The sequence below is a fragment of the Denticeps clupeoides genome, chromosome 4, assembly GCF_900700375.1.
Source record: "Denticeps clupeoides chromosome 4, fDenClu1.1, whole genome shotgun sequence".
In the NCBI taxonomy this organism is placed as follows: Eukaryota; Metazoa; Chordata; class Actinopteri; order Clupeiformes; family Denticipitidae; genus Denticeps; species Denticeps clupeoides.
Genome location: NC_041710.1, coordinates 13,682,295 through 13,708,776, shown reverse-complemented (window position 1 = coordinate 13,708,776; position 26,482 = coordinate 13,682,295). Strand labels below are relative to the sequence as shown.

The 26,482-nt window shown below is 41.9% G+C and overlaps 4 protein-coding genes across 7 annotated transcripts; 2 read left to right on the top strand and 2 right to left on the bottom strand.

The window, feature by feature from the left end:
• The first annotated feature begins 998 nt into the window (after nucleotides 1-998).
• On the top strand, nucleotides 999-16,446 carry gigyf2 (GRB10 interacting GYF protein 2). 4 transcript variants are annotated; one of them, XM_028977874.1, is made up of 29 exons: nucleotides 999-1,089; nucleotides 3,413-3,463; nucleotides 3,547-3,706; nucleotides 3,803-3,898; nucleotides 4,337-4,445; nucleotides 4,552-4,660; nucleotides 5,055-5,095; nucleotides 5,232-5,264; nucleotides 5,431-5,607; nucleotides 7,326-7,540; nucleotides 7,815-7,965; nucleotides 8,067-8,306; nucleotides 8,477-8,646; nucleotides 8,755-8,908; nucleotides 9,158-9,324; nucleotides 9,441-9,535; nucleotides 9,935-10,051; nucleotides 10,123-10,253; nucleotides 10,547-10,650; nucleotides 11,322-11,465; nucleotides 11,719-11,880; nucleotides 12,322-12,582; nucleotides 13,179-13,307; nucleotides 13,663-13,878; nucleotides 14,131-14,318; nucleotides 14,659-14,810; nucleotides 14,957-15,132; nucleotides 15,237-15,384; nucleotides 15,662-16,446. In XM_028977874.1, the coding sequence occupies exons 2-29, from the start codon at nucleotides 3,426-3,428 to the stop codon at nucleotides 15,727-15,729; spliced, it is 3,951 nt and encodes a 1,316-aa protein (XP_028833707.1). In that variant the 5' UTR covers nucleotides 999-1,089; nucleotides 3,413-3,425; the 3' UTR covers nucleotides 15,730-16,446. The 4 variants fall into 4 exon arrangements, with proteins under 4 accessions (XP_028833707.1, XP_028833706.1, XP_028833705.1 ...); XM_028977873.1 differs by lacking the exon at nucleotides 999-1,089 and adding an exon at nucleotides 1,674-1,692 and having other exon boundaries at nucleotides 7,818-7,965; XM_028977872.1 differs by lacking the exon at nucleotides 999-1,089 and adding an exon at nucleotides 1,674-1,692 and having other exon boundaries at nucleotides 14,662-14,810.
• Nucleotides 16,447-16,889: 443 nt separating this feature from the next.
• snorc (secondary ossification center associated regulator of chondrocyte maturation) lies at nucleotides 16,890-20,844 on the top strand. Its single transcript, XM_028977875.1, has 3 exons — nucleotides 16,890-17,379; nucleotides 19,850-19,993; nucleotides 20,311-20,844. Exons 1-3 carry the CDS (start codon nucleotides 17,304-17,306, stop codon nucleotides 20,418-20,420), a joined length of 330 nt encoding a protein of 109 aa, XP_028833708.1. The 5' UTR covers nucleotides 16,890-17,303; the 3' UTR covers nucleotides 20,421-20,844.
• Nucleotides 20,845-22,699: 1,855 nt separating this feature from the next.
• LOC114788841 (CD59 glycoprotein-like) lies at nucleotides 22,700-24,407 on the bottom strand. Its single transcript, XM_028977767.1, has 4 exons — nucleotides 24,326-24,407; nucleotides 24,052-24,127; nucleotides 23,510-23,632; nucleotides 22,700-23,002 (listed from the first exon to the last, which is right to left on the bottom strand). Exons 2-4 carry the CDS (start codon nucleotides 24,098-24,100, stop codon nucleotides 22,893-22,895), a joined length of 282 nt encoding a protein of 93 aa, XP_028833600.1. The 5' UTR covers nucleotides 24,101-24,127; nucleotides 24,326-24,407; the 3' UTR covers nucleotides 22,700-22,892.
• A 983-nt stretch (nucleotides 24,408-25,390) lies between these two features.
• Nucleotides 25,391-26,482, bottom strand: LOC114788842 (CD59 glycoprotein-like). Its single transcript, XM_028977768.1, has 4 exons — nucleotides 26,422-26,482; nucleotides 26,209-26,265; nucleotides 25,840-25,962; nucleotides 25,391-25,613 (listed from the first exon to the last, which is right to left on the bottom strand). The coding sequence occupies exons 2-4, from the start codon at nucleotides 26,255-26,257 to the stop codon at nucleotides 25,504-25,506; spliced, it is 282 nt and encodes a 93-aa protein (XP_028833601.1). The 5' UTR covers nucleotides 26,258-26,265; nucleotides 26,422-26,482; the 3' UTR covers nucleotides 25,391-25,503.

Genomic DNA, 26,482 nt, shown 5'->3' with positions numbered 1-26,482 from the left:
AAATGAATTGACAATATATTCGTTTTTAATTAAATAAAGTTCTAATTGTGATGTTTAATTGAAACAAATGGGTAATTTAGTAAATAAGCTTTGTTTTTTACAGTGGCCTTCCCATATTTTAATGACCTTTACTACCTATTACACGTTAGCAGCCATATAATTTTATTTTAAGACATGCTAGTTCTCCATGTTCTCCTATCCATGGGTTTAAATCTATGTTAATCATTGTCACATTTCAGTCACATCATTTTGGAAGTTTTTTAGTGAATGTAACAGCTGTAACTGTGTTAAAATAAGTACAGGTTACAACACTGCCATAGCAAAGACTATGGAGCAGACAAGCCTGCAACACGACTGCTACGTTCTCAACATCTTCTGATGGTGAAACGCGATGTCGTTGCTTGTTGTTGTTCGATGCAGTATTGCATAATTTAATAAATGTTGTCAATTAATTTTTTTCTTGTTACTGTTAGTTGCATTTGACGGAGCCCCCTAGGGGTCACGTAGTAGAAAAAAATATATTTAGCTTGAAAAGTGGTAGAAAAAAAAATTAGGCGAGAAGGTCGGGAAAAAATGAAATAATCTCAGAACCGCTGGACGCGAAGCACTTATACCGTACTCGGCATGTTGATCACTCATTTCTGTAGCATAGCTACGACGCTTCTTACGGTCACTGACTATTTCCGCGCTATGTGGTCGCTTTTGCTGATGAAGAATCTTTGTGACATGCATTATCGACATGTTAAATACTGTATAATGTCTGCTTCCTCATGCTTCACACCCAGCAGGTGTCAGGCCGCTTGCATTGTCTCTCACATGGACCTTTTTTTTTTCCCCTCCGTGGCATTTCAAATTTGTTGTATATCTTTCCTCTGTGACGAATGCAGATTATTTGTGAACACGAACAGCTCACATCTGGCGAGGGAGGACGGTGCAGCGGCGAAAATCTGCAGTCAGCATATCAGATTTCCCCTTCATCCGGGCACTTGTCAGGATACGTGTTGTCATGTGACACGTTTTCAGCCATCTTGTGGAAGCGGAGACAGGCTCAACTCGCATACAAACCCTGCGCTGTCAGTTTAGGCGGAGGTAAGACAGCCAGGCTGTGGCCGACGGCTCGGCTCCAAAACGAGTCGCGGGAGCGTAGGCTCCGTTTGGCGCGGGTCCCGCCGTCGCGGCGCACGGCGGTCGACCCGGCGCCTGACACCCGCATGGCCGCTCGGCCTTGAGGCGCCGGGCTCTAGTACGCGCGGCATCCGCAGTGGGTGGAGGCAGCCGCGGCCGAGAGCGCCGGGAAACCCGGCCGCCGGCGCGGAGGCTGTGCAGGCCGCGCTGGTGGCTCGGGGTTAAGGATTAACTTTCTCCCGGGTCTCCTTCATACATTGCACTTGCCACAACGTCATTGCTTCATTGACGTGACGTTTTTTTCGGCCTCATTGACTGGTTTTAATCACCCAGTGTGTGTGAGTCGTGTGTCGTTAAATTAAAAAGAAAAAAGTTGTGAACCGAGTCCAGTCGTTTATACTTCACCGCACCGTTCTTTCGGGCGCGGATGTTACTCCGCTGAACTCGCGGCGCCGACGTTAGGGCTGGAAAGTTCACCTCGGTTGGGGGGAGTTTAAAAGCCCCGAGAAGGCAGCACGCGTCGTCGCCCGCTAGCTGCTAGCGTCTCGCCGCTAGCCCGATGTGGGGGTCGGTAAGACGCCAGCTGAATGCCAGTCTAAAGCCGTGACACCCCACGCGAACTCGGCAGCGCTGTCCCCGATTGCGACTTTGGGGACTTCGCGCGTGTTTGGAACTCGAATTTGGTTGTTCGCGGACGCCGGGCGAGCTCGCGGCTAGCGGACCGCGGCCAGGCGGAGCGCGTCGAACCGGAGCTTTCGGTCAGAACCCCGGTGTTGTGTCTTCGGGGAGAGCGGGCAGCCGGACTAACATCTGTGGACGGAGTCCGGGCGACCGAGAGCAGCGGAGCGGGCGGACGTGACTTTCTAGATCGCTTTGGCATATGCGGGCAGGCTAAAAAAGTTACCACGTAGCTAATCAAGCCGGCGTGGCGACAGGGGGAGTCGTGGACGCTGCTGTCGCGGAAGGTCGCCAGATTAGTCTCTTTTTTTTTCTCGTTGTACCGCAAGTTATATTTGATAGTTATATTAAACGCAACGTTCAAACGTGATGTTAACCAGATTGAGCCACGGGCCCGATAAACTTTAGATCGTTTGGTAAACTTGGATCAGGTCTCGATTGATTTTTTTTTTTTATGGTCACCGTACGGACGCGAGTGGAATACGGACAGTCATTCCCATTCTTTTGCAGATTCATCGAGGTTTCGCGAGAGTAGAAAACTTCGCCACGACGTCGATTCCACGTACATGTTTGTTTGTTAGTTTGTTAGTTTTTGTTTGTTAGTAGTATTACAAGCTAACTGGTGACGTTACTGTTGTTAAACGCCACGTTTCACGTTTGTTTGGGAACGTTGTCTGAACTCGATTTTCTCGATTTCAAGATCCACTTCTGAATAAGGTCAAAACAAACCAGTTGTGCGTGTATTTTAGTCATTTCTTGGGAATGTGACATAGTCATTGCAGTTCGCCTACACCTTTGCTGCTGTAATGTCGTGGTGTTACATACCGATATATATATATTTATTAGTCACTTTAATGAATACATGAATGCTTTCCTCTGTCCCATGCTGGTGCAGCTACTTTAAGGCCAGGGGTACCCCCTCTTCAATCCCGCTGCCGGGGGACTCCCTAATTCGGGGGAGTCTAAAAATAGCCCCGCTGGTGCAGTCTGTGGTGATATTTAATGGGGCTGACCATCTGCGATGGTGTCCCTAAATCAGCTTGCATGCCAGAGATGTCTGCCTGTGCACAGCATGCAGAGGAGTGCTGCAGTGCCCTGGTTCGTTATGTCACCGCGTCAGTCAGAAGGCCGTTGAAATTTTACCTGTCGTCTGCATCGGGTGCTAGACTAAACCCAGCGGTCTTCCATAGATGTTGTAATGTATAGCGGTTCTTTAAACCATACAGACCCTTTAAACACTGTGTTGGTGTGTAAACTGCCTCAGTGTACATTAACCAAACTGATATTAATACTGATTCAATGGTATTATCTTATCAGGTCCTTGTCCAGAGTTGTTTATTATACCTGAAAATTTTAAATGGGCTCATGTGATGCTCCTAAATAAAAAAAATTGTACATCTTCAGACATCATCTGCTGCTGCCTTTTGACTTTATAACTGTTATTTGTTTAATTGCATAATCTATAAACCAGCTTTGTTGAAATCTTTCCAAGCCCAGTCCATTTGAGCTTTGAAACATGAATTAAAATGGTCAATAACATAGTTGTGCATATTATGGGTAAAGTTAGTTAGTTTCTGACACTTTGTTTTTTTTTTTTTTCCCCTGCTAGATTATTTACAAAAATGGCAGAAACCCAGACCCTGAACTTTGGACCAGAATGGTATTTTTGACATTCTGCAGAATTTATCTTAATTTAAATGAATTTCATTTTACTACAGTGTGCTGCCATTTTATTTTCTCCAGGCTCCGGGCTTTGTCTGGTGGTGGTGGTGGCGGCAGCGGTGGTATCAGCACCAGCACTATTGCCTCTCCACCCCTTTCACCTGCTTTGCCAAAGTACAAACTTGCAGACTATCGATATGGACGAGAAGAAATGCTAGCACTTTATGTAAAGGAAAATAAGGTACAATGCTAAAGAGCACTAGTGCATTCCCTTACAAATTTTTGTGGTCGTTTTTTTGTGCATTTCTGTTCATTGATCAAATTCTTTCCTTGTCAGATTCCTGTAGATCTACATGATAGGGAGTTTTTGTCAATTTTACAAGAGGATCCCCTTCCACCACTGGCACTTGTACCCTTTACAGAAGAAGAGCAGGTGAGTTTTTACTTGCCTCTCCAATGTAATGGTCATGCATTTTGAGTCCTTTGTGCTTGCTTATTTATACACATTGGAAATTAATCATATGCAGAAATTCACACAGGATTTGTCTGTGGTTTTGCATGACACAGCTGTGAGAGGCAGAGTAGTTCTGTAATTGTCTGAGAGCCAGGATTGATAGCTCAGCAACAGGATTATTTTTTATTTTTTTTGGTGTCCCGTATGGTGGCATCCTACGTAAACAACTCTGTTTGAAGTTATGAAGTTATTCTAAAGCAGAGGTGGTCACTTCTATCTGTAAGATTGAGTTCTTGTTTTGCTCTATAGTGTTCGCTTCCCTTCACAAATGTGTTCAGTACTTTGAAAAATAACTATTTTAATGTATTTCAATTGATTATTTGCTATTTAAAATGCCTGTTTGCTTTATTCCCACAGAGAAATTTCTCTATGCCTGTAAATAGTGCTGCTGTGCTTCGACTGACAGGAAGAGGAGGGGGTCCTGTGGCAATAACAGCAAGAGGTAGAAGTTCTTCAAGGGGCCGAGGTAAGAAGCCTTTTGAGGATTTATGAAGGAAATTCATTGAAAATAAGGTCAATTCTGCAACCCTAGTGTGTTCTTGCATGATGTAAATGTGTTTCTGTTGATAAAGGTCGAGGCAGAGGGGATGGAGGATTTTACCCAAGAAGCTTTGATGATGTAGAAGGAGGCTTTGGTCGTGGCGGGCGCGAGATGCACCGTTCTCAGAGCTGGGAGGAGAGGTATTTTAATCCCTTTTCTGGATTCCATCTGTTACCTCAAGACGTACGGTAGCGTTAAACATTAAGTTACCCCACAAGGTCAGTAACGTATTGAACTGTCCGTGTTAATTGCTCTTTGCACACCTGTGCTGTTGGAACAGTGACTGTAGTTTAGGTGTCATAGGAACAAAAGTACTACACTTTGAAAAACCTAACAATTGTAAGACATAGTACTTCTGACAGGGTACTTCTAACTCGCAACTCCAAAATTCTCAGCTCTCTCAATTTAAAGTAGTTCTTTGAATGAGAGTTAGAGTAAAGAAGTAGAATTCTGACTTACATCTTATTAGTTTTATTTTTGTCATGTTCAGTGCATTAAATTAGTTTATTATTGTTTTTATTTTTTTAAATCAAGGGGTGACAGAAGGTTTGAAAAGCCAGGTCGGAAAGATCCAGGTATGGAAACAGTACACTTATATGTGCCCTTCCCTTTTTTGAGAAGATAATTAACGTTTTTGGATATACATACCAGTTGAACCTTTGTTCTGTTTGGCACTAGACCTGATCCAAGCATTTTTTGTGTCTTTGTCAGATGTAGCTCCAGCCCACTTCCAGCTCAACCACAGTAAGTCACACTCTTTGTTGTTCGGAGTCTCCCCTGGTAACCATGCATGTTTGTACTTTTGTTTCGGTTTTCCCTAAAACAAACCAGTTATGTGCATTTAAATCATGTTCTAAACTTGGAAGTTACCCCCCCCCCCCCCCCCCCCCCCCCCCCCTCACTTCTGTAGTACGGGCCAATTATGAAGATGGTGGAACAGGCCTGGTGCGGAAACATGACTTCACGCGATCAGAGAGTGAGAATTGGCGTACTTCACGCGAGGAGCAGAATGGAGAAGATGATGATGGGGGCTGGCGTCTGGCAGGGTCTAGACGAGATGGTGACCGGTGGTGTCCTCCCAGTCCAGGTGATATGCCTGATCTCTCCATCCAAATATGCCCAAAAAAATGAAGTCTGGTACTGGGTAGTTTATAGTGGATTTCAATCACTCTGGTGCACTGTTATTAAAATAATTCATATTCACTTTATGCAGCTATGGAGCTGATTATTTTAAGACTGAAAGTGCAAGAGTATCAAGAAGAGTATGATATTGATAGAGGGAGATTAGTATCATTCTTTCTTTAGTAGTTTACTTTCGTTTTTAATAGGCCCCATTTTGCATTCGCTATTCCTGTTTGTAACATACATTTAGTCATGGATCAAGCCAATGGGGCTAGATGCATACTGAACAGAATATAACAAGCAGCATGCCACAAAATTGCTTCGACTTTGCCATGGTGTTCATTTTGAACACTGAACTACCCAGGTGCCACAAAAAATGACATAGTTTTGTTCTTTTTGACATCAGTTATATGTGCAGATGAAGACGCGTTAACTGTTGTAAATGTCCTGTAAATACTTGTCTTTTGTCTTTTCAATAACCTGTGACACAATTTCAGTTTTTTTGAGTGCTTATAAAAAGCGCTGCTTTTCATCTCCAGTTTTTTTCTTTCTGTTCTATTGAGGGAAGTCATTAACAATCTTGTTGGCCAGTGGCCATTATACCTTCCACAGGCCACAAGCAATTGTAGTAACAATTTTAAGCATTTAAGAGAAGATTGGTTTGTTTGGTAGTATGTTTTTGTCAATGGTATTTGTAGACAGTCATAATCTGCTATGATTGTAGGCTACCTGTGTGTGTGTGTGTGTGTGTTTTCATTATACATTACAAGTGTGGCAGCAGGTGGTTTTGTCTTATTATTAGGGCTGCACAATTATGGCCAAAATGATGGTGACGATCATTTTTTTTATCAATATTGTAACCAACAAGTAAATGAGCGTCAGTTCAAAATGAAACTTAAAAATAAAAATAACTCATAAATAATAAAACTAAATTTACCCAAGACAAATGGCTAACAAAAAGTTAAAAACAATTGCAATGATAAAGTGCAAACAAGAAAGAAAAATCTTATGCAGAAAAGGCACATGCTACAAGGAACAGGAACAGATTTTTGACTACAAAAACATCATGTCAACATTTTATGGCTTAAGAGATGACTGGTCGGGTCATTATGAAAATACGTTATTTTATTATATTTTATATGAAAAATGAACATCCATTTACCTGATTCTTTAGAAAAGATAATAATATACAGAGGGATTTTGTATATATACTGTATATTTATCAAGAGCTATAGACAATGAACTGCAATATATCCAGATGTCAGGACAGAAGCTGTTCTTTTCCTATGGGGTGGGGAAGGAAGACAGATGCTCTGGTCTGTAACATGAACACACGCGGCACAAAGTCCGTCATGGTTGAATTCATGGCCCGAGCCAATTGTTGACTGCTCATACAGGCTATGCTTTCGTTCACCCTCTGGTGGTTGGCTGACTATTGGTAGAGAAAGTGCTTTGTTTGATGTGCAGAAGAGCCCACTATTCAAATGTTAATATCGCAGACAATCATCTTAATTTAATCATGGCAGCCAAAAGCGTGATTAAAATTCAATTAATTGTTCAGTTACGTAGACAGACAGCTGAAAAGTAGTTTGCCGTCTATTTATTACACTGACTAAAAACCTTAAATTTTATGAATTTTTATAAAATTCCTCTACATTGAACTATTTGCCTTTTTCCTTTCAGATGGGCCACGATCAGCTGGGTGGCGGGAACACCCAGAGCAGCGGCGTCGCTTCCCATTTGATGCACGAGGGGATGAAGAGCGAGGTTACCGGCGGCCCCGCTCTGGCAGTGGCAGTCTTGAAGATGAGAGGGACACACTCCCTGAGTGGTGTCTCGAGGACGCTGAGGAGGAGACGGGAATGTTTGACTCATCTGGGGCATTTCATTCACTAAAGGTGAGCTATTTTCATGAATCTGTTCATGCGGGCCGGTTTAAAAGTATTACACAGTAGTGTAGAACTAAAACATTTGTGATTGCGGGTGTTTTCCCGCTCATGTGTGGTGCTCATTGGAGATAGAGATGGGGCAGTAGTAGCAGCAGCAGGGAAAAGTTGTGTGTCATTCTGTGGCTTTGGCTTAAAATGACACGTCACATGTAGTGGGGAAAGGCGTAGTTATTCTGTACTACTGTTCACAAAAAATATTGTACTTACACATTTCTTTGTACAGAAGGTCCCTAAGGAGCCAATTCTCGAGGAAGTGGAGCTGGACTTCCGGCCACTGGAGGAGTGTGAGGAGCATTCAGAGAAGGATGAGAGTGAAACAGAGGAGACCAAAGAGACAGATGCTGAGGCCAAGAAGGAATCAGAGAGATCGGAGGGTGAGCACATCAGTCGTATTACATCTACATCAGTAGTATTTGTATGTATTAATAATTGAATTAATATTGTTCCTGTAATTAATTATGACTGTAATTTTTAGACACATTCGAAGAGGAAGCTGTCCCATCTGCCCCCCAAGCAGTGCCTCACACCCCACCTGAGCCAACCATTTCTGTACCCCAATCCCATTCTCACTCAGAGCATACTGAGGGCGGTGATAGTCTGACAGAAAGACCCCCAGATGTCAGATCTGAGCCCTGTAAAGCTCCCCTCCACACCCCCACAGTCAGCAGCATAGTAGAGGGCATTTCACTCCCACATGCCACTTCTTCTATCACAGGTATGGTTCATGCCTCTTGTGTGAATGTAATTCATTTGTCATTATTCGATGGCAGAATCTTAATTGATTTCCAGTTTATTCTGTGGGATCGTAATGCTTTGATAGCTTTCAGTTTGTCGAGTGACCTTTTTTGTTACAAGATTTTCTGCTGTTTATTCTGATGTCTGCAGACATTCCTGTCCCATCACCTGCTGTGCAGTCACTGCAGCCCAAACCCTTGGATGTCCCCATATCAGTCCCCACTGCCGTTCACTTTGCGGGCATTAGGGCACCAATCAACAGGCCAAGTGCTTTACCAAATGATGTGGATGAAGATGAGGGACTAAAACACTTTGAGCAGGTAGGTTGCAGTTGTCAAGCTGTCTCCCAACTCATTTATGTCAACTGGTGTATATTTGCAAAATAAGCTGATTAGTCTTGTTTTGTTAAATGTATTTGCATGGTTCAGGAAGCTGAGAAGATGGTGGCATACCTTCAGGATGGAGTAGTAGACGATGACCGAATATCAGCAAAGGGCACAGAGCGTCCCTCAGCCGCCCTACCAATCACACATGAAGCTGCACTCAAATGGTTCTACAAAGACCCACAGGGAGAAATTCAGGGTGAGAAATCATCGCGTGTTACATTATTAGTGCCTCTAATTATATGGATGTTATCAAATTAACTTATTTAACAAATTAACAATCAAGCACTTATCTTGATTCAGATTGTCTTGATTGAGGAATCTGTTTCTGAGCTGGTGCGTGCAAGTGCAGGCAGCCAAAAAATTTATTTTGTGATTTAAGCATTGACCACAAATGCAGAGTGAAAATAATACTTATTGCTTTGCAATTAAATGTCTTGATCTTCAGGACCTTTCAGCAACCAAGAGATGACTGACTGGTTTCAGGCTGGGTACTTCACCATGACACTCCTGGTCAAGAGGGGTTGTGACGAGGTTTTCCAGCCCCTTGGAGAAATCATTAAAATCTGGGGAAGAGTTCCCTTTGCCCCAGGCCCTGCACCACCCCCCATTTTGGTAAAATGACTGGAGAGTAGATAATCATAGATTATGATGCCTGTAATGATCCACTTTTCAGTTTTGCCCCGACGTTCATGCTCCTCGTCAATTCTCATTCTCTCTTTTATGTTAAGGGTGATGTTGATCAGGAGAGGATAAAAAGGCAACAGGAACTTACTGCCCTTAATATCTACCAAATACAGCAGTTGCAGTATCAGTACTTGCTCAGGTAGGATTAATTGCATAATTATACTATACTGTTGGCCATGAACAGGCAAATATCGCTATATTATTTGGGTTTGAGCACATTGTTTGAGCTTTGGCCTCAGACCACAGATCATACAAAATGACAATCAAAGTGCCATGTCTGTGAACACACAGTCTGTGTTCATTCAGTACACATAGTGGAGAACCCAGCAGTGAAGCCTTGAATGACAGGAAGTCAAATGTTTTTTTAATATAATGTACCACTGAGAACTGATGTCAAAATTGTCCAAAACACCATTCTGAATAGGATGCTGAAATGGTCACTAAGAATCAGTCTGTAATGACAGTGAGTGATTGTGGATCGTGGCGTGAGAAATTACATCAAACAGGCACCTAAAACTGCTCTGTGTGGTTTCCATAGGCAGCAGTATGTACAGGCACAAGCTCTGGCGCAGCAGAAGGCTGCAACTCTGAGTTCCACCCCTCAACAACAGCAGCAGCAGCTCAATTTGCTTCTCCACCAGGCTCTGAAATTGAGGTGAGACATTATGCCATTTTGTTGTTGTTTATCAATAAACAGTCTGAATTCACCCAGCATTTCTTTTACAGATCCTCTGACGCTCTATTGCCACCCGTTACCCGGTCTATGTCAGTTCCAGACTCAGGTTCTGTGTGGGAAATGCCAAATTCATCTTCTCAGGCCTCGTGCACACCAAACATGCCACCTTCAGTCCCAAGCAGTATGTGTCATGCTTCCGTTTTACTCTAATGCACTTGACTTGTGAAGAACGTGCTCCTTAGTTGAGTCAGCTAGCGTGACCACTGCCCTACTTGTGCTGTAAAAGCATGTTTTCTTCCATCACTCAGCCGTTTCATCATGGTTGTCTAAGCGGTTGTGGGTGAACCAGTCCTGTTGTTTTAACTTAAGAGGAAGTGTGTTTCAGAGTGGTTTTAGCTTTTAAAGTTTGTGCGTAAGCTGTGTAGATAACCTGATGTGGGAGCTACAAATGAGGTGTGTATGTGTCCATTTCAGCTGCATGGGAAGGAAGCAGTGTGTGGGACCTGCCCATCGACTCAGTTGCTCCAGCTCAAACTATCGAGCAGATCCAGCACCTGGAGAAGGCCAATGCTTTGAAGGTGTGGAATACTACCTTCAGGACATCTGAATCACATTCCCTCTATAGGGCAATATGCTAATATAAACTGTACATTTTCAAGACCTCTGTTATCTAAGACTGTGCAGCATGCTTCATCTGAAAAATTTAACTTCTCTCTCTCCCCCTGAATCTCCACCTCTGCACTCTCATCAGTGTGCAATATGTAGAGGGGAAGGGCACAGGTTGACACTGCTCAAGAATTTGTATCCAAATAGGCAAACAATGGTTTATTAAATCAACATACTATATCACATGCACTGTCGTAACCTGCAGGCCATATTTGATAACCAAAGTAAATATGTATCAGGTCTTTTATTTTTATTTTTTGAAGAACATTACTATCACCTGGTGATGTCAGGCTCTCCTGGTTGTGGTTATAGCTTGTGAATGGCAGTGAAACTGATACTTTCTTTCAGTGTTTCATTTTATTGTTTCATAGGGAAAAATATCAATAGCAGTGCTGATGAAATCAAAAGCACAATTTACCTTCAAGTTCTGATTCATTTTATACTCTCAATGTTTGCAAATGACCAGCAAAATCAAGCTCTTCTTTTGATAGGATGCTACAAATAAGAAAACTATGTGACAGGGCTACACGAACCAGAAAATATCACCATGTATTGGTTTTTTATATATCTCTGTGTTCTGTAGCTTGAAATGGAGCGCCGCGAGGCTGAATGTCGGGCAAAACGGGAAGAGGAGGAAAGGAAGAGGCTCGAGGAGGCACTGCGGGCACAACAGGAAGAAGAGCAGCGCAAACGCCTTGAGGAGGAGGAGCTTGCCCGCAGGAAACAGGTTAGTATATGGAGCTACACCGACACTTTTATTACAAAGCTTTACCTTCACACTTCTTTTGAAAAATAGATAATCATGTCTGCTGTTATTTCTATGGTGCTTTTGTTTCACTTAACAGTGCATGGAGGTTGCCCTCTCTGAAAAATTATGATGTCAATCTTTAAACTGGAAGTACACACAGGGATCGTAATATGGAAAAACAAATACAGAATGTAATTTGTTTTGTGCACATTGGTACCGATACTGTTGTTAGGAGGAGGCTCTGAGGAGGCAAAAGGAGCAGGAAGAGGTGCAGCGCCGGCATAAGGAGGAGGAGGAGGAGAGACTGGCCCAGGAGGAAGCCCACCGGAGGATGGAGGAAAAGAGAAGAGAAGAGGCTGAGAAGAGGCAAAGGGAGGAGTTCCTGCGGAAACAGGTAGGCAACAGCTCTCTGCTGTCATATTTACACTGTATACACTGGTTTTAGTCTGGGGAAAGCAAGTAATATTACTCAGCAACAAATTCTGAGTAGCAAAACAAGTACAGCAGTGGGACTTTTTAAAATTGTTTTCCAGCCAAAATTGTTGAAGTTGAGAATTGTCATTTCAGCTACATACGTGTTAGACAGTACATTGTGAAACGAAACGTTTCTCTGGAACGTGGTGCTACACGTAACATTTTAAAATAACAAAGTTACATACTGACATTAAGTGCATATGTGCAACACAGACAAACTGTGCAAACAATGGACACGGGCAGTGCAACATGTAGACAAGCAATTGTACCTGCAATGTTTAATTGTTCTCTTAGCACCAGAATGACTTAATTTCTCTAATAGTCTAATAGTAGTAATCCATGTTTATTGCAATAAATCCAGGAGGAGGAGCGAAAGAAACAGGAAGAAAGGCAAAAACAGGAAGAGCTGGAGGCCCTTCGGAAGCGAGAGGAGGAGAAGCGTCTTGAGGAGGAGGAGGCCGCCGCAGCAGCAGCAGCATTGGTGCGTCAACAAGAGGAACAAAGGAGGCGTGACCAGGAGGTGCAGAGGCAACAGGAGCTCCAGAAGCAGCGACAGCAACAGCAGGAGGCCTTGCGCAGGCTACAGCAGCAACAGCAGCAGCAACAGCTGGCCCAGATGAAAGTGAGACTTGTTTAATGTTGCATTGCTGTTCATTCAAGAGTGCACAGATGAGTGAACATATTTTTTAATTCCATAAGTATTTAACCAGTCACCGTTGGTTAGCAGTTCGCAGCCATGAAAGGTAGACTGAAACCACTAGACTGGTGCTGGTGCATTTACACTAGACTAGCGGGAGCCCCATGATAATATGTGACAGCTCAAACCCACTAAAACTAGCGTTCTCGCTACTAGACCAGCAAAGTTGAGGGGCCGGTATGAGGCTTGTTTTGTGGAAAAGCGCGGCACTGGCTCCAAAATTGGGAACCGGCACAGAAACCAGAGCAGTGGAAAAGGGGTAAGTGGCAGATAAGACATGAGTACAATTTTAGACAAGGCAACTAGAAAATTTAGTGAAGGACTAGTCCATTAAAGTGCAGGACTGCAGTTGTGGAATGGCTGTACTTTGCTTGATATTGTTCTGCACACGTGCATACTGGATTGCCGCACTCAAATCCATCTTGGTAGACGGGGGTGTTTCTGTCTGGGGATTTTTGCTGATCTAGAGCAGGAATGGCACAGGGCAGCGAGATGATGATCTTCCATTTATTCTCTTTCAGCTCCCCTCAACTTCTAAGTGGGGTCAGCAGTCAGTTTCTTCAGCAGATATGTGCCAATCCCAGAATGCTTTGTCACTTTCTGAGATCCAGAAGCTGGAGGAGAAACGAGAGCGACTGGCACGTGAGGAGGTAAGAGCTTCCTCGTGTCATTACGAGAGTCTTCTTGCTTCTGCACACTTTGGGTTAGACAGTAAAGATATCCCATGGTAGGTTTTTGGGTTATTGTTTCAGTGCATGTGTAAAGAGAACAATGAGCAGGTAATTTTGTTTTATCTTAAGTGCCATGGTAGGTCTGTTCATTTAGCTTTCACTTTCCTTTGCAAAAGTGTGAGAAGGGGCAAGTGTGTGGAGGCACATTAATTTGACATCAAATTAATGCTCCAAGTTTAACGGGCTCATATTGTCTTTTGCCCCCCTGCTGCTCTCCCTGGATCTCTGTATATTTGGCCTGGGTGTTAATTGATTCTTTGTTGTGCTCCCACAGCATCGACGGCAGCAGCAGGAACTTCTGAAGGCCCAGCAGCAACAGCAGCAGCTGCAGGCTCAGGCCAAGCTCCCAGGCTGGGGCAGTGTGGCCAAGCAGCCAGCAGCCACCAAGTCGCTCCTAGAGATCCAGCGGGAGGAGGCACAGCAGATGAAGCAGAGGAAAGAACAGCAGCTACAGAGCCCCGCTCAGCAGAACAGGATGCAGAACCGAACTGTGAGTTGTTTTTGTGTGTGGATTTTTAGAAAGTGAAAGTGTTTCATCAGATATAGTTCAGATTATGTGTGATAAACATTAATGTTTTTCCTCTTTTACTAACTAGAATTCTTTTTCTCACCTATTCTCTGATGTAGATGTACTGCAGCATTTTATTTTCATTAAAATACTTTTTATGCATGATTATCATGGCATTTTAATAACATAGTGTTGGAGGATGTTTGCTTGAACATTTGCTTCCTGTCTCTCCAGACTACGCTCAGCAGCTCGGTGTGGGGTGTTAGCAGCACCGGTTCACACTGGGGCTCCGATTCAACCAGCATATGGGGCGACACCCAAAATTCAAATATGGGTTTTTGGGACGAGGCTGTGAAAGAGGCTGCTCAGCCGCCAGCACGCAAGGCCAACAGTCAGAAAAACAAGGGCAACGCAAACCTCAGGTATATTTCTCAAGCTGGGTCACTTTAAAATGCCAGTATCTCAGTGCCTTTTAGTTTCTGAAATATTTACCTGGACACTCATATGATCATAAATACCAGAGGAGTTGAAGGAAGCCAGTGCATGTTTTGTAGCAGAGCGTTTTCCATTTATCACGTCAGGTCTGTAGTGGAAGATACAAGTCCTTCATTTACATACGTTCGGTATCAGTTGAATACATACAAGACCGTCTGTGAGAGGGACTGATAAACTTGAATAAATTGTTCCTCCACAACCTCAGCCATTTCCACCTTTTTATAATTGCAGTTCATTTGTGTTTATTATTTTCTGTACATGGCCTAGCAGCAACACAGCAGGTGGACGAGCCAATAAAAAGGTGGAAGAGGAGGAGAAATTGCTGAAACTATTCCAGGGAGCCAGCAAGAGTCAGGATGGCTTCATGCAGTGGTGTGAACAGACACTACACACACTCAACACTGCCAACAACCTGGATGGTGAGTGGCATATCAGTCTCCCATGCTCTGTTTGTATTTGCAGATCCGGCTCATACCTGGTATACTCATACCTAGTAGCCATAGCAGGACGTCCACATTTATTATGTGTGTGTCCCCTCTCTTTCTCCACCTCTCTCTCTTTGCAGTTCCGACATTCGCCTCGTTCTTGAAAGAGGTTGACTCACACTATGAAGTGCATGACTATGTCAAAGCCTACCTCGGTGACACACCCCAGGCCAAGGACTTTGCCAAGCAGTTCCTGGAGCGTCGTGCCAAACAGAATGCCAACCAACAGAAGCCACATCAGGGCCAGTTGCAGCAGGTGAGTACATGCATACATTCATTTGGGTGCCTGCCGTGCTGCCAGCTGTGCCAGTATCTCCATTTTAAAGTGACTCATGCCGTGTTCTTTCTCTGCCCTTCAAGGATTCTGTATGGGGAGTGACCCAAACAGTACCACAGGCCATCTTTCAGTCCAACCACTCCAGCTTCCAGCAACAACGCTTTGAGACTGTGACTTCGGGAAAGAAGAAGAAAAAGCAGAAGATGGTACGAGCCGATCCCAGCCTTTTAGGTGAGTATGACCTAGTAATGGGCTTCTATAATTATTATAATATTATTATAGTATACATCTGTATTGGAAGATTCATATAATCACCAGCTCACAGTCAGTTTGTCTTGGTTTTCAGCTTTTGGTAATGGCTCTGAAATTATTGGCATTTAAATAAGCTTACAGAGCAGATAAGACATTTTATGATGTCTGCAGATGATTGCTTAGCCAGCTCGGAGCTGTGATCTAAATTTTTGTAAATTTTTTTGTGTGTCATTTGTCCTGTCTTTTGTCTTGGCAGGTTTCTCTGTGAATGCCTCGTCTGAAAGGTTGAACATGGGCGAGATTGAGACAGTGGAAGACTTTTGAGGATCTGGCACAGGACTGCTAAAATCCCTCTGACAGTTTCCCCTCAGAACAGCTGCCGTTTCACCCCCATTTCCCCCCCTCGCCATTCTTCCCATCTGTGTCTCAGGAAGGAATGGTGGTGACCTCTGACACCGAACTTATTTTCTTTTCCCCTCCATATTTCTTTGGTCAACAGAATTATTTTCTTCGACTTTTCAATGACCATCTGAACATGGATCCAGGATCATTAGCTACATCCATGGAGAACTGCTACCCACCAATGGGTACAGCACATTCCTGGCTGCTCCCGGTGCATTCAAAATTGAGCAAATACAGATAACCAGTCTAGCTCTCATCTGCCCTCTCCTGTTGAGAGTGGGACATGGTGAGGCAGATAACAATAATTATATAAGACTCTGAAATTCTGTTTATTTATTGGATATGTTTGATCCATCACCTTTTTTTTACCCTGTTCATTTCCTTCCCATTTGCTGCTGGTTCAAGGATAATGTTAATGTAGGACCTAAGGTTGTAATTCACAGATGTCCTGTTTTAAGGACATGTTTGAGAGTTCCAGGTAATTCAGTTCTTGTAAAATATTAGGCTGTTTAAAGAATAAACTTTCAAATCTGCATCTGTAATATAATATATGGAAATGCTGATCTAATGGAGTCATACTTTTTTATTACAGTATGAAATAAAAGAGCAGTCTCTTGTGTGGACTGTTTTTACACCTTACTGTTTTTTTAAGGATTTTTCAATTCAGTAATTATAAGGTGCCATATATAAAAATAGTAATAATAATTTTGTTTTCCCAATTTTCCAGTTCTTGAGAAGATTGATTCTTATGGGTAATTTCAACGGTGCAAAAAGAATACACATGTAGGGGGAGAGACCATTATGATTTCTGAAACTCCCAAGAATATTCTCAGCTTTAAATTCTGTGGCTTCTCCGCCTCTTATAGCAATTGGGTTTGTTTGTGCAGTATTTGTGTAAATTTGTAATGAGGAAATTTACTCTCTGCTCCTGCAGTGAATTCTACAGAAGTAATTGATTGATTTTTGGAGATCATAATAATGGTGACTATTTGGCCAAAAAAATTGTGTCTCACCTGTTTAATACTAAAAATCATATTAAAGCCTAGATAGATTTTTATTAACATTTTATAGGGTAAGTTTCCCCATTCAGGTTTTAAGTTCATTCCTAGACTTAAAAACGTCACTGAAATTTAAACCATGAACTGGGATGACTAGGGCGGGGATAGTTCCTTTTGGTCACTCACCTGACCTGGTGGCTCGTATGCTTTAGGTTCTGCATAATGATTGCACTCCCTCTGTTAAATGAGGTGAACTTGTAATACGCTACTTGGGCCTGCAGGTATACCCAAGTCAAGTCTTCTGTCTGTTAAGGGGCTAAAAATTTTTGGGCTGTCACTGTAGGTCCTGACAAAGTCTGCACTGTCCCAAACTGCCCCTCCTCTACCCCCTCCTCTTGCCTTTCCCCACTCTTTCCACCTCTTGATGGAGGACGGCCCTCATTAGACCCATCTTTCAGGAGCTGTGGAGAGTCCTCCTGAAGACGCCGCAGAGCAACCATGGCCTCCTTCGGCAGTTTTTCCTCGCTTATTGTGCTGGTGTTACTGGGCCTGTGTGTGACTCTCACATGGACTGGTAAGGTGGCCTCGTTCAGCCTCTTGAACCTTCGGGTAACTTCAGTGTTTTGAATGCCATGTATATTCTATTGAAACCCTATAATTCGATGTATCAAAAGGCGGTGATTCAAAGTGTTTGAGCACATGTTTATTTATATTTCCCAAAAGTCAGCCGTGGGATATACGTGATCTGCATACGTGTCATTTTCCCTTCTGTTGATACTGAAGCGTGATTTTTGAAAGCCCTCTAACATTCCAAATGTGGATTCATGAATGGCTGTTTTTAAGAATCGATGCTTGCCCTAACTAAAGATAACCTGGCTTGCAAGGAAATAGTCCAAATATCAATTGGTTTTACAGTGAATTAGCATTTTAAAATTTTGGGGAAAATAATGACCACAACACATTTATATTTACGATATTTTTTGGACGCCCCTATCCAGAGCAACATACAATCAGTAGTTACAGGGACAGTCCTCCTGAAACACTCTGGGTCGAGTGTCTTGCTCAGGGACACAATGGTAGTAAGTGGGGTTTTAACCGATGTCTTTGTGGACTGTTTCCTAGGCAAGTGTGTTACCCACTAATCCCATCCTGCCATAAAGACTTCTGTAAATATCATTTTACCATTCTTAATCTGAACATTTTGCTGTATGTCTGCTGTACAGGATGTTTCTTATGCAGATTCATTTTGCGTGTGCCTCACCCTGCCTCTTGCACATCCGTGCTAACCCGGAGAAGCATTCTCCAGCTACGAAGATGTAGATTCTTGCAAAAAATATCTCAGGAGTAGATACACATAGGGGTTAGGGAGCAAAGGTTAAGTCCTCAACAGGTTCACACAGACAGACAGGAAATTGCCATGCAGCATTTTCCTCACCTCCCCCATGCTCTGCTGCTGTGAGAAACTGTTCACAATCAAATAATTCGGTTTATAGATCAGTACTGAGAAAATATCACAGACATGCACCTTTCTGATCTTCCCAAAATTCAAAACAATTCTGCCCTAAATGCTCTGTGAAACCAAGCCAATTGGTAGTGGGGGCTGATCCACCCTCTTCAGCGTGTTTCTTTTGTTCATATTCAACCTGCAGTTAAGGATCAAATCAAACAACTGGTTTTAATAAATCACTTTGCTTAATATGACTGCGAAAAATAAAACATCAGTCTCATGGTCAGTGGTGGCCTAGCAGTTAATTGGACTGTTGCCACTGAGCGAAGCACCGTCCCCACACACTGCTCCCCGGGCGCCTGTCATGGCTGCCCACTGCTCGCCAAGGGTGATGGTGACGTTGTGTCACCATGTGCTGGCTTTCACAATCACTTCGCTGTATTTTAAAATGCTTAGTTGAAAACTGTTCTCTAATTCGTCCTGAACTACCGCCTGACCTGCAGGCCGTGACTCTGAAAGGCTCATGGTTGGAATACGTTGGTAGTAAATGTGGCCGGCCAGCCAACAAGCGCACCTTTTCCACTGGCTAGTTTTCATAAACAAGCTTGTTTAACATTTAGTGCCCTGTCTGAATTTGGGACTGGCCCGCCGCCCTCCCTGGCCACACAAGTGCGCTTTTGTGTCCTGCAGTGAAGGCCTTATTGAAGGGGCAGCTGGCCAGGGGCTCGGCGCGCCGACGGTAGGGTTGGTTCCCGCACAGGAAGCAGCTTGTCTCTGTGAGCAAACACATCATTATCAAAATACTCCTCCACTGGTAAATACATCAGAGAGACATTGATCAGGGAATCAGCCTTTTTAAAAAAGATTTAATTTAAGCCAAGGTGATACGCAAGTGAGTGTTTTGAGATCACCTTTAAGAATGTGGCTTAGGGATGCATGAGATCTGTGTGTGTGTGTGTGTGTGTGTGTGTGTGTGTGTGTGTGTGTGTGAGTGTGTGGAATTGTATAGATGTACCTGATGTTCAGTCAGGAACAGAGACTATGTCTTTGCTGTTTATTGTGCCATGTCTGGGTCAGGACCCTGTTCTGCTGTGACGCCGTGTAAAACCTCATGGTCGGGTGGTAGGGGTGACTAGGGAACTTCAGGTCACGTTGCCATAGCTACAGCGCTGGTGTGAAAAGTCGCGTGGCAACTCCACGCCAGGAGCTGAGGAATGTGAGCAGGAGATGTGAGGGTATGGGGACGGGCGGGTGAATATTTCTACCTGCAGCGAGGGTGCGGAGAGCTGATCTCAGCCACAAAGATGCTCTGTGAGCAGCCACGTCTGCGGCCGCTTGGCAGAGCCGGACACAGCAGTCATTTCAGCCTTTCAGCTGCAGCATCAAAGCGCCACCGTGACTAATAGTTTCTGCCTCCCCTGCGCTCCCGTTCACCAGGCCGGCCTCACATGTAGGCGAATTAGCCTCCGCTTTATTTACATCATCAGTAGAGACTTTAGCATCAGAGGTTTTTGCTGGTCTTAAGGAAAAAAAAAAAGTGACTGATGACCAATAGTGACCTTGCTGACATAAACCGAACTGTCTGGTTCTCTGGCAGAAACCCTCGCAGATCCTGTACCCACTCAAGTTGACAACCAGGACCCGCTGTCAGGTGGAGGGGCCATTGACGTCACCACCAAAGACCCTTACGCTGATGAATATGATGATTCCACACACATGCCAACCGTAGATGAGGATGAAGGTGAGGCTTTAAGAGTTCCGAACATCACTTAAATATGTGATCTCACTAAAAACTATTTAATGTTTATATATTTCATTTAATTTACACCATTTGACACATATTCCTGTCCGGATGATCTATACCCCAAAATTAACTTTTCCTAAAACCACTCTTATATTTGTAAATATAAAATTCTATTGATATTGTTATATTTTTTTGGCCTAATAATTAGGGGGGTTTAGAGATTGCGGCTTTATAAAAAATGAACAAACAGTTAGTAATATTCAGATGGTGACTGATGTTCATGAGCTGGTATTCATTTGCTACACCCCGTGTAGGTGTCCTGGGCCCTGGTGCCATCACTGCCATAGTCATCGCCGTGTTCCTGGGAGCTTCTGTGCTGCTGGCCCTCATTGTCATCACACTCAGGAAGTTCACAGCTTCCTAGACAGGGACTTTCTTTCTTCATGTTCTGCTCCTGTCTGTCTCTCTGTCCTTCAGAACATAAATCTGAGATTTTGTATAAGACAGGTCTGCCAGAGGTTTATGGGCATGACTGCAACTCTGGTTGCTCCTAAAAGACTGGCAGGTTCTTCCAGGCTTTTCTCCAATAATAGCAGTTGTATATTTTGCAGTGGAACATCCCCAGAGAAGCAGATGATTGATTATGCTTTGTCTTCATTTCTTTACCTTTCTAGATGTTTGAAGTATTTTTGTACTAATGCACCTATCTAAGGTTCGCATGGTTTGCTGGATGCAAGATTTACATGTGATGAGAGAATTGATTATGACTGTTATTGTGTTTATCCGTGTGTCCGTGAATTTTTCTGCTTGTTCAGATGTCACTTTAAATCATTTACAAAATTAGTCATTTGGGATTTTATCTAATAGTTAAATATTAGGGTATTAATATTTTGCATGTAAATAGTATTTGCCATTTTTTAAAAACAGTATTTGTTTAACAAATATTAGCTTTAGGTATAAATATTGCGTTGTGTGTACTTTCTTGGAATAAATTACTATTTCTAGCCATTTATTCCAGACTCCTTTAGACAACACATGATTACACACAAAATGATAATTTACTGGATTCTGGAAATAAGAGAAGCTATACGCAAGCTATATGTTTTTGTTTAAAGATTGTTTATGGTTTTATAACTAAAGTATACTTCAGTACCTTTTTAAATTGGGCTTAAAGGTGATCTCCTAATCGGACAGTTGTTAGAATCAGTTGGTGTCTCATCTCTCAAACCAAACAATACCACATAAACAGTCAACACTACGGTTTATACAATATAGAAGACTACAATAATAGTTGTAATAATAACTTGTTTTTTATGCAGCAAGCTGTATTAAATCACAGAAACCAAAGTAGCCATGTTAATATTCAGATATTAATATATTCCAGTGTCAGGAATATCTACTCCATAGTTTTTTCTTTTTTCTGTGTAAAAAGATGCAGATTGTAGTTCAGGAAATGTTTGTGCACCTAACGGTAACCTGCAGTGTGCACAAGGACGAGATCTGAAAACTGCTTTAAAAAGGAACTACTTGTGGAAAAACTGCTGCGAGTGAAGTCGATGCATGAAAAACCCTACAAGCTGCACCCTGCTGCCCCCTTCCGCATGCGGATGGAGTTTTACTTCCTTGGCCTGTTTTGCGGATAATTATTTATTTTATTCTATTTTATTTATTTTATTATTTTATTCTATCCAATTTTGGCATATATGAAAGTCAAATATTTAACAGTAATTTCTATATTATAACATTTTCCCAGTGTTATTAGTTCGGATCGAAGCTCTCTAACCAGGCCTGACTCTGCTTCCGTTCTCAGGGTGGTGTGGCTGCAAGCAAAGGCCACCAACTGTAATGTTTGGAGAAGGCACTACAGCAGCACTTTATGACTAGGCAACCATTCTGTGTGTGTTAATAAAACTGCAAGAGACCGGGAAGTGATCTCACAGTGGTACATATATGATTGGCCCAAAAATTGATTCTGCAGCAGAAACCCAATCATGCAGTTTTGCAGCTGGGAACATAACTGGGCCAGTTTTACAATTTACCTGATTGTATTGCATGCATTGTATTTCCCAGGACACCGTTAACCATGACCAACTCCAGTTGCATAAATGCAAACCCAAACTTGCAAGGAACCCCCACCATGGTGTTATTAGCCGAGTGAGTAACACACTCGCCTATGAACCAGAAGCACGTTGTAAGTCGCTCTGTATGAGGGTGTCTGCTAAGTGCCTCAAGTGTAAATGTAAAGTGATCCAGCTTGAATGTTATCTTCTTAGACCAGACCCTACTTTCACCCTTAACAACACGTGGTACAATGTTACTATCTCTGTGTCTCTTGCGCACTTACAGTATTCAACGTCTTGCACAGTCACTCGACACCACCTACGTGCCAAATTACGATTCAAACTTTCTCACACAGAAACTGTGACTCTTTTGTGTCTTTCATAGCAATTCAACATAGAGATGGAGCAGCCTGTCCTTTCTTATGAATTTCACTCAGCTTCTGTCCTTACCTATTATTATTATTGAAGCTATTTGTCTGTTGTTAATATTAAAAAATATATATATTTATAAGCTTCAACAATATTTTGAATAAATGTGAACCCTGAAACGGTGATGCTGAATGTTCAAACTTTGCAGCAAGTTTCTAGATAAATGCCTCACGGGTTGCATCAGCATGTGATTATGGTCACAGAACAAGAAATCTTAACGTGGCATTTTTGGATATATGCTTTAATCTTAATAATTGGAATCACTGCTAAATCACCATAATACCTAACTTGTTAACACTTACTTCAACTGATTACAAAATGTGTTGTTTTTAAATTAGGAATTGGTTCACATTTCTATTCATCTTAGAGCTGCCTGCCATCAGATTTTCCACAGTGAAATCTGAGGTCTAGATAGGACCGTTGCAGAAATCCTTCTCACAGCATTTTACTTTGATGTAAGCATTAGTTTGGAGTAGCGTGCAGTCAGCCTTGCTAATGCATCTTTGGAAGTAACCATCTAAAATCAGAAAAGAGATATCAGTATTAAGAATTACAATAGCATATTTGTTTAATAGTATAGATTTTCTGCCTCAAGAGAGCTAATTCTGTAACATGTGAAATGTTACCTTGGTGTAGCTCAGGATGAACAGTTTTATTGTCGCCTCATTTGATATATTAATTCAAAACCCTATTTATTACTTTATTACCTGGGAATAAAGTAATAAATAGGGTTTTGACCTATATCTGTATGATATTGATATATTAAGTAGTGATGTATTGATAAATTATCATACAGATATAAGTCAAAACCTTATTTATTACTTTATTCCCAGGTAATAAAGTAATAAATAGGGTTTTGACTTAATATATCAAATGAGACGACAATAAAACATCCCTAATGCAAAACAGCCATAAATAGAATAGGTGTAATTAATCAGCACCTAAGCTTCTCTATATAATGCTTATCGTGTGAAGAATATCTAAATTCATATATTGGTTTGGTGTCATAATCTGCAGTACTTACAGGGTGATGTGAGGAACCTTGCAGAAATGCATGCATTTTTGTGAGCGGTGCATGTTTCCGGACTCACTCTGCATGTTCCACCAGCTTTAGCAGGAACACAGCGATTGCACACCAGAGCTTCACCTATTCAAACACACACATATACTGTACGTTAATGAGTGGCAATAGCCTAGTGGGTAACACACTCGCCCATCAACCGGTTTAAATCCCTCTTACCAATCACTTACTACCATTGTGTCCTTGAGCAAGACACTTAACTCTCCAGGGGGGACTGTCCCTGTAACTACTGATTGTAATTTGCTCTGGATAAGAGTGTCTGATAAATGACAAAGATGTAAACGTTAATGAAAAGTCGATGCAGAAAAACATGGCGAATTTGCAGTGGACAAACCTTTTCTACACATTAATTATCAGCCATTCTGTAGAAAGTCCAGCATATTTGCTTGCTTGCACTGATCATTAACAAAAAGTAAACATAGGAGACATTCGCCACAGTGAGCTGTTCCATTGTGATGGCAGAAAATGGAAAAAATGAGACTCACCATTGGTCAGCACCAGTGCCACAACAAGAGTTATGAGCACAGTCTTCATTCTTTCTGAATTTGCAGCTTGGTGTTCCTGAAATAGAAATAATGTGTTTATAGTCTGATAAATGTACCACGTGTTGTTTTTGAAGCTCATAACAAGCTATTGATCCTTCATATAATAGACATTAAAGATGAACTATTCAATAAAAAATATATTTCACCCAATGATAAGACAGCCTACATATCTATGTCAGTATTATTCATTTAAAGCAAAGTGTGAATGGGTTACCTGATTTGATAGAGATCTGCTGAATATGAAATATAAATGCTGCACTTCTGTCTTATATAGACAGTCAAATGTGTGTGTGTGTGTGTGTGTGTGTGTGTGTGTGTGTGTGTCCCTGTGTAAACAGCCACCCTCTAACTGACTCTTGCTCAATATCCTGAACTCCAACTCAACTCAACTCAACTGATTTCAGCTTTTATTATTTTCATTCATCCATGTACATAGTGTACGGTTGACCGAAATGTTATTTGTTATGGTCACTGGTTTCACAGATGACACAGTACTTATAGCAGTGGCGTTCTCAATGTATGATCATTAGTGAGGGCCACTGACAGGAATTTTTCTTTTGAGGAACCAACACTTTGCACAATTCGCCGCTGCAACTGTAGCAAGACTGTAAGCATTTTCTTAAGTAAGTTTATTTCCTTAGAACAGTGTTTTGTGAAAGTGCTAAGTGTTTATTGGAGAGATTTTTTAATTCAAGTGTTTTTCACTGTGGCTTTTACTTAATTACTAATCAGTTTGTCTTTTTTCTGTAATATTACCAACAGTAAGTTACAAGCTTGATGTAAAATAGATTTTTCGTGTATCACTACTTCATTAAAGCATTTCGATTTGGGGAGACTTTCGACTTTGCCCTCACACTGTAGCAGAGTTAGTGATGTGAGGGCCAGAAATGGAACGAATAACAGGAAATGGCAACAGATCTTTGCAGATCTTTTTAAAGGATTTAAAATTCTGTTATTGCACCCCCTGATTTGTAAAGGGTGTGCATTTTTTCTGACCCCTCTTACATAGGATGTTGCTCAGTAGGGCTTCCTGTTGTGATTTTATGTATTTTTTTATTCACAATTTTAGTTTGACCAGGAGCACTTAATTGATATGTAGTTGTCTGACATTGCATTTACTTTTGTGATGTACCACATAAATAAAAACATAATGGCCTGGTCTGATAATCAGTGTGCCAATCATGGTTGATAATGAAACCAGTCTAAAATGTATCTGTAGTTCATTCCCTGGTCTAATCTGAATCACTACAAAATCACCACCACTAAATGGACACAAATATTCAAAGAAACAAAAAAATTGTTTATTTGGAGATGAGTGTTTAGTTTAAATCCTTTAGCATCCCAGAGCTGCCTGGCATCAGCTTGTCCACAGTCTGACTGAACACTGGAGGTCTAGACTGGAACATTGCACAAATCCTTCTGGCAGCATTTGATCTTCATGTAAGAATTATTTTGGAGTAACATGCAGTCAACCTTGCTGATGCATCTTTGGAAGTAACCATCTAAAATCAGAATGAAATCATTTTCTTTCAGGAGTTATATTTATGTGACATTTATATAATCATATTTGTATATTTGCATCACTTTAAACTGACAAAATCCAAAACAAGTGAAAATATAATTTAGCTGTATGTGATCAGAATGAGCATCCAAGGTCTCCATTTAATTTACCTGGGTTGAACAATACCAAAGGTTATATGAGGTTTGTTCACAACATGGAGAACTTACATGGGGGTGTGAGGAACCTTGCGGAAATGCAAGTATCCTTGGATGCACTGCACGTTTCCTGAGTTACTGCACATCTCTGACCAGCTTTTGCAGGAACACAACGATTGCACACCAGAGCTTCCCCTGTTCAAAAAGACACATAGGAGCAAATAAAACGTTGCTGCAGATGATACCACAGCAAATTAGATTACTTAGGCTTGGAATAAAAACTTCACACATCTCCACACATCTCTAATGTCCAGTGTTTGTTTCACTGAATTCATTTAAACACTCAACATTCTTGCTTGTTTGCAGAAACACTGATCAATAGCAATAAACCACAGTGAGCTGTATCAGAGGAAACAGAGGAAAGTGAAAGGTCACACTCACCAACTGTCACCACCAGCACGACAATGAGAGCTATGACCACCAGCTTCATTCTTCTTCCTGAAAGTGTAATGTTTTTATAGAATAATAAATCCACCAAATGTTGATTTTAAACTTCATAGCAGTCAAATGTGTAATTTGTATTATCTATTTAATAAAAGTAATATAACTCAATAAATGTATGTCAGCATCGTACATTAAAGATGAAGATGTTACCTGGTTTGATGCAGATGCAGATGAAAACAAAATTGAAATGTTGCACCGCTGTCTTATATAG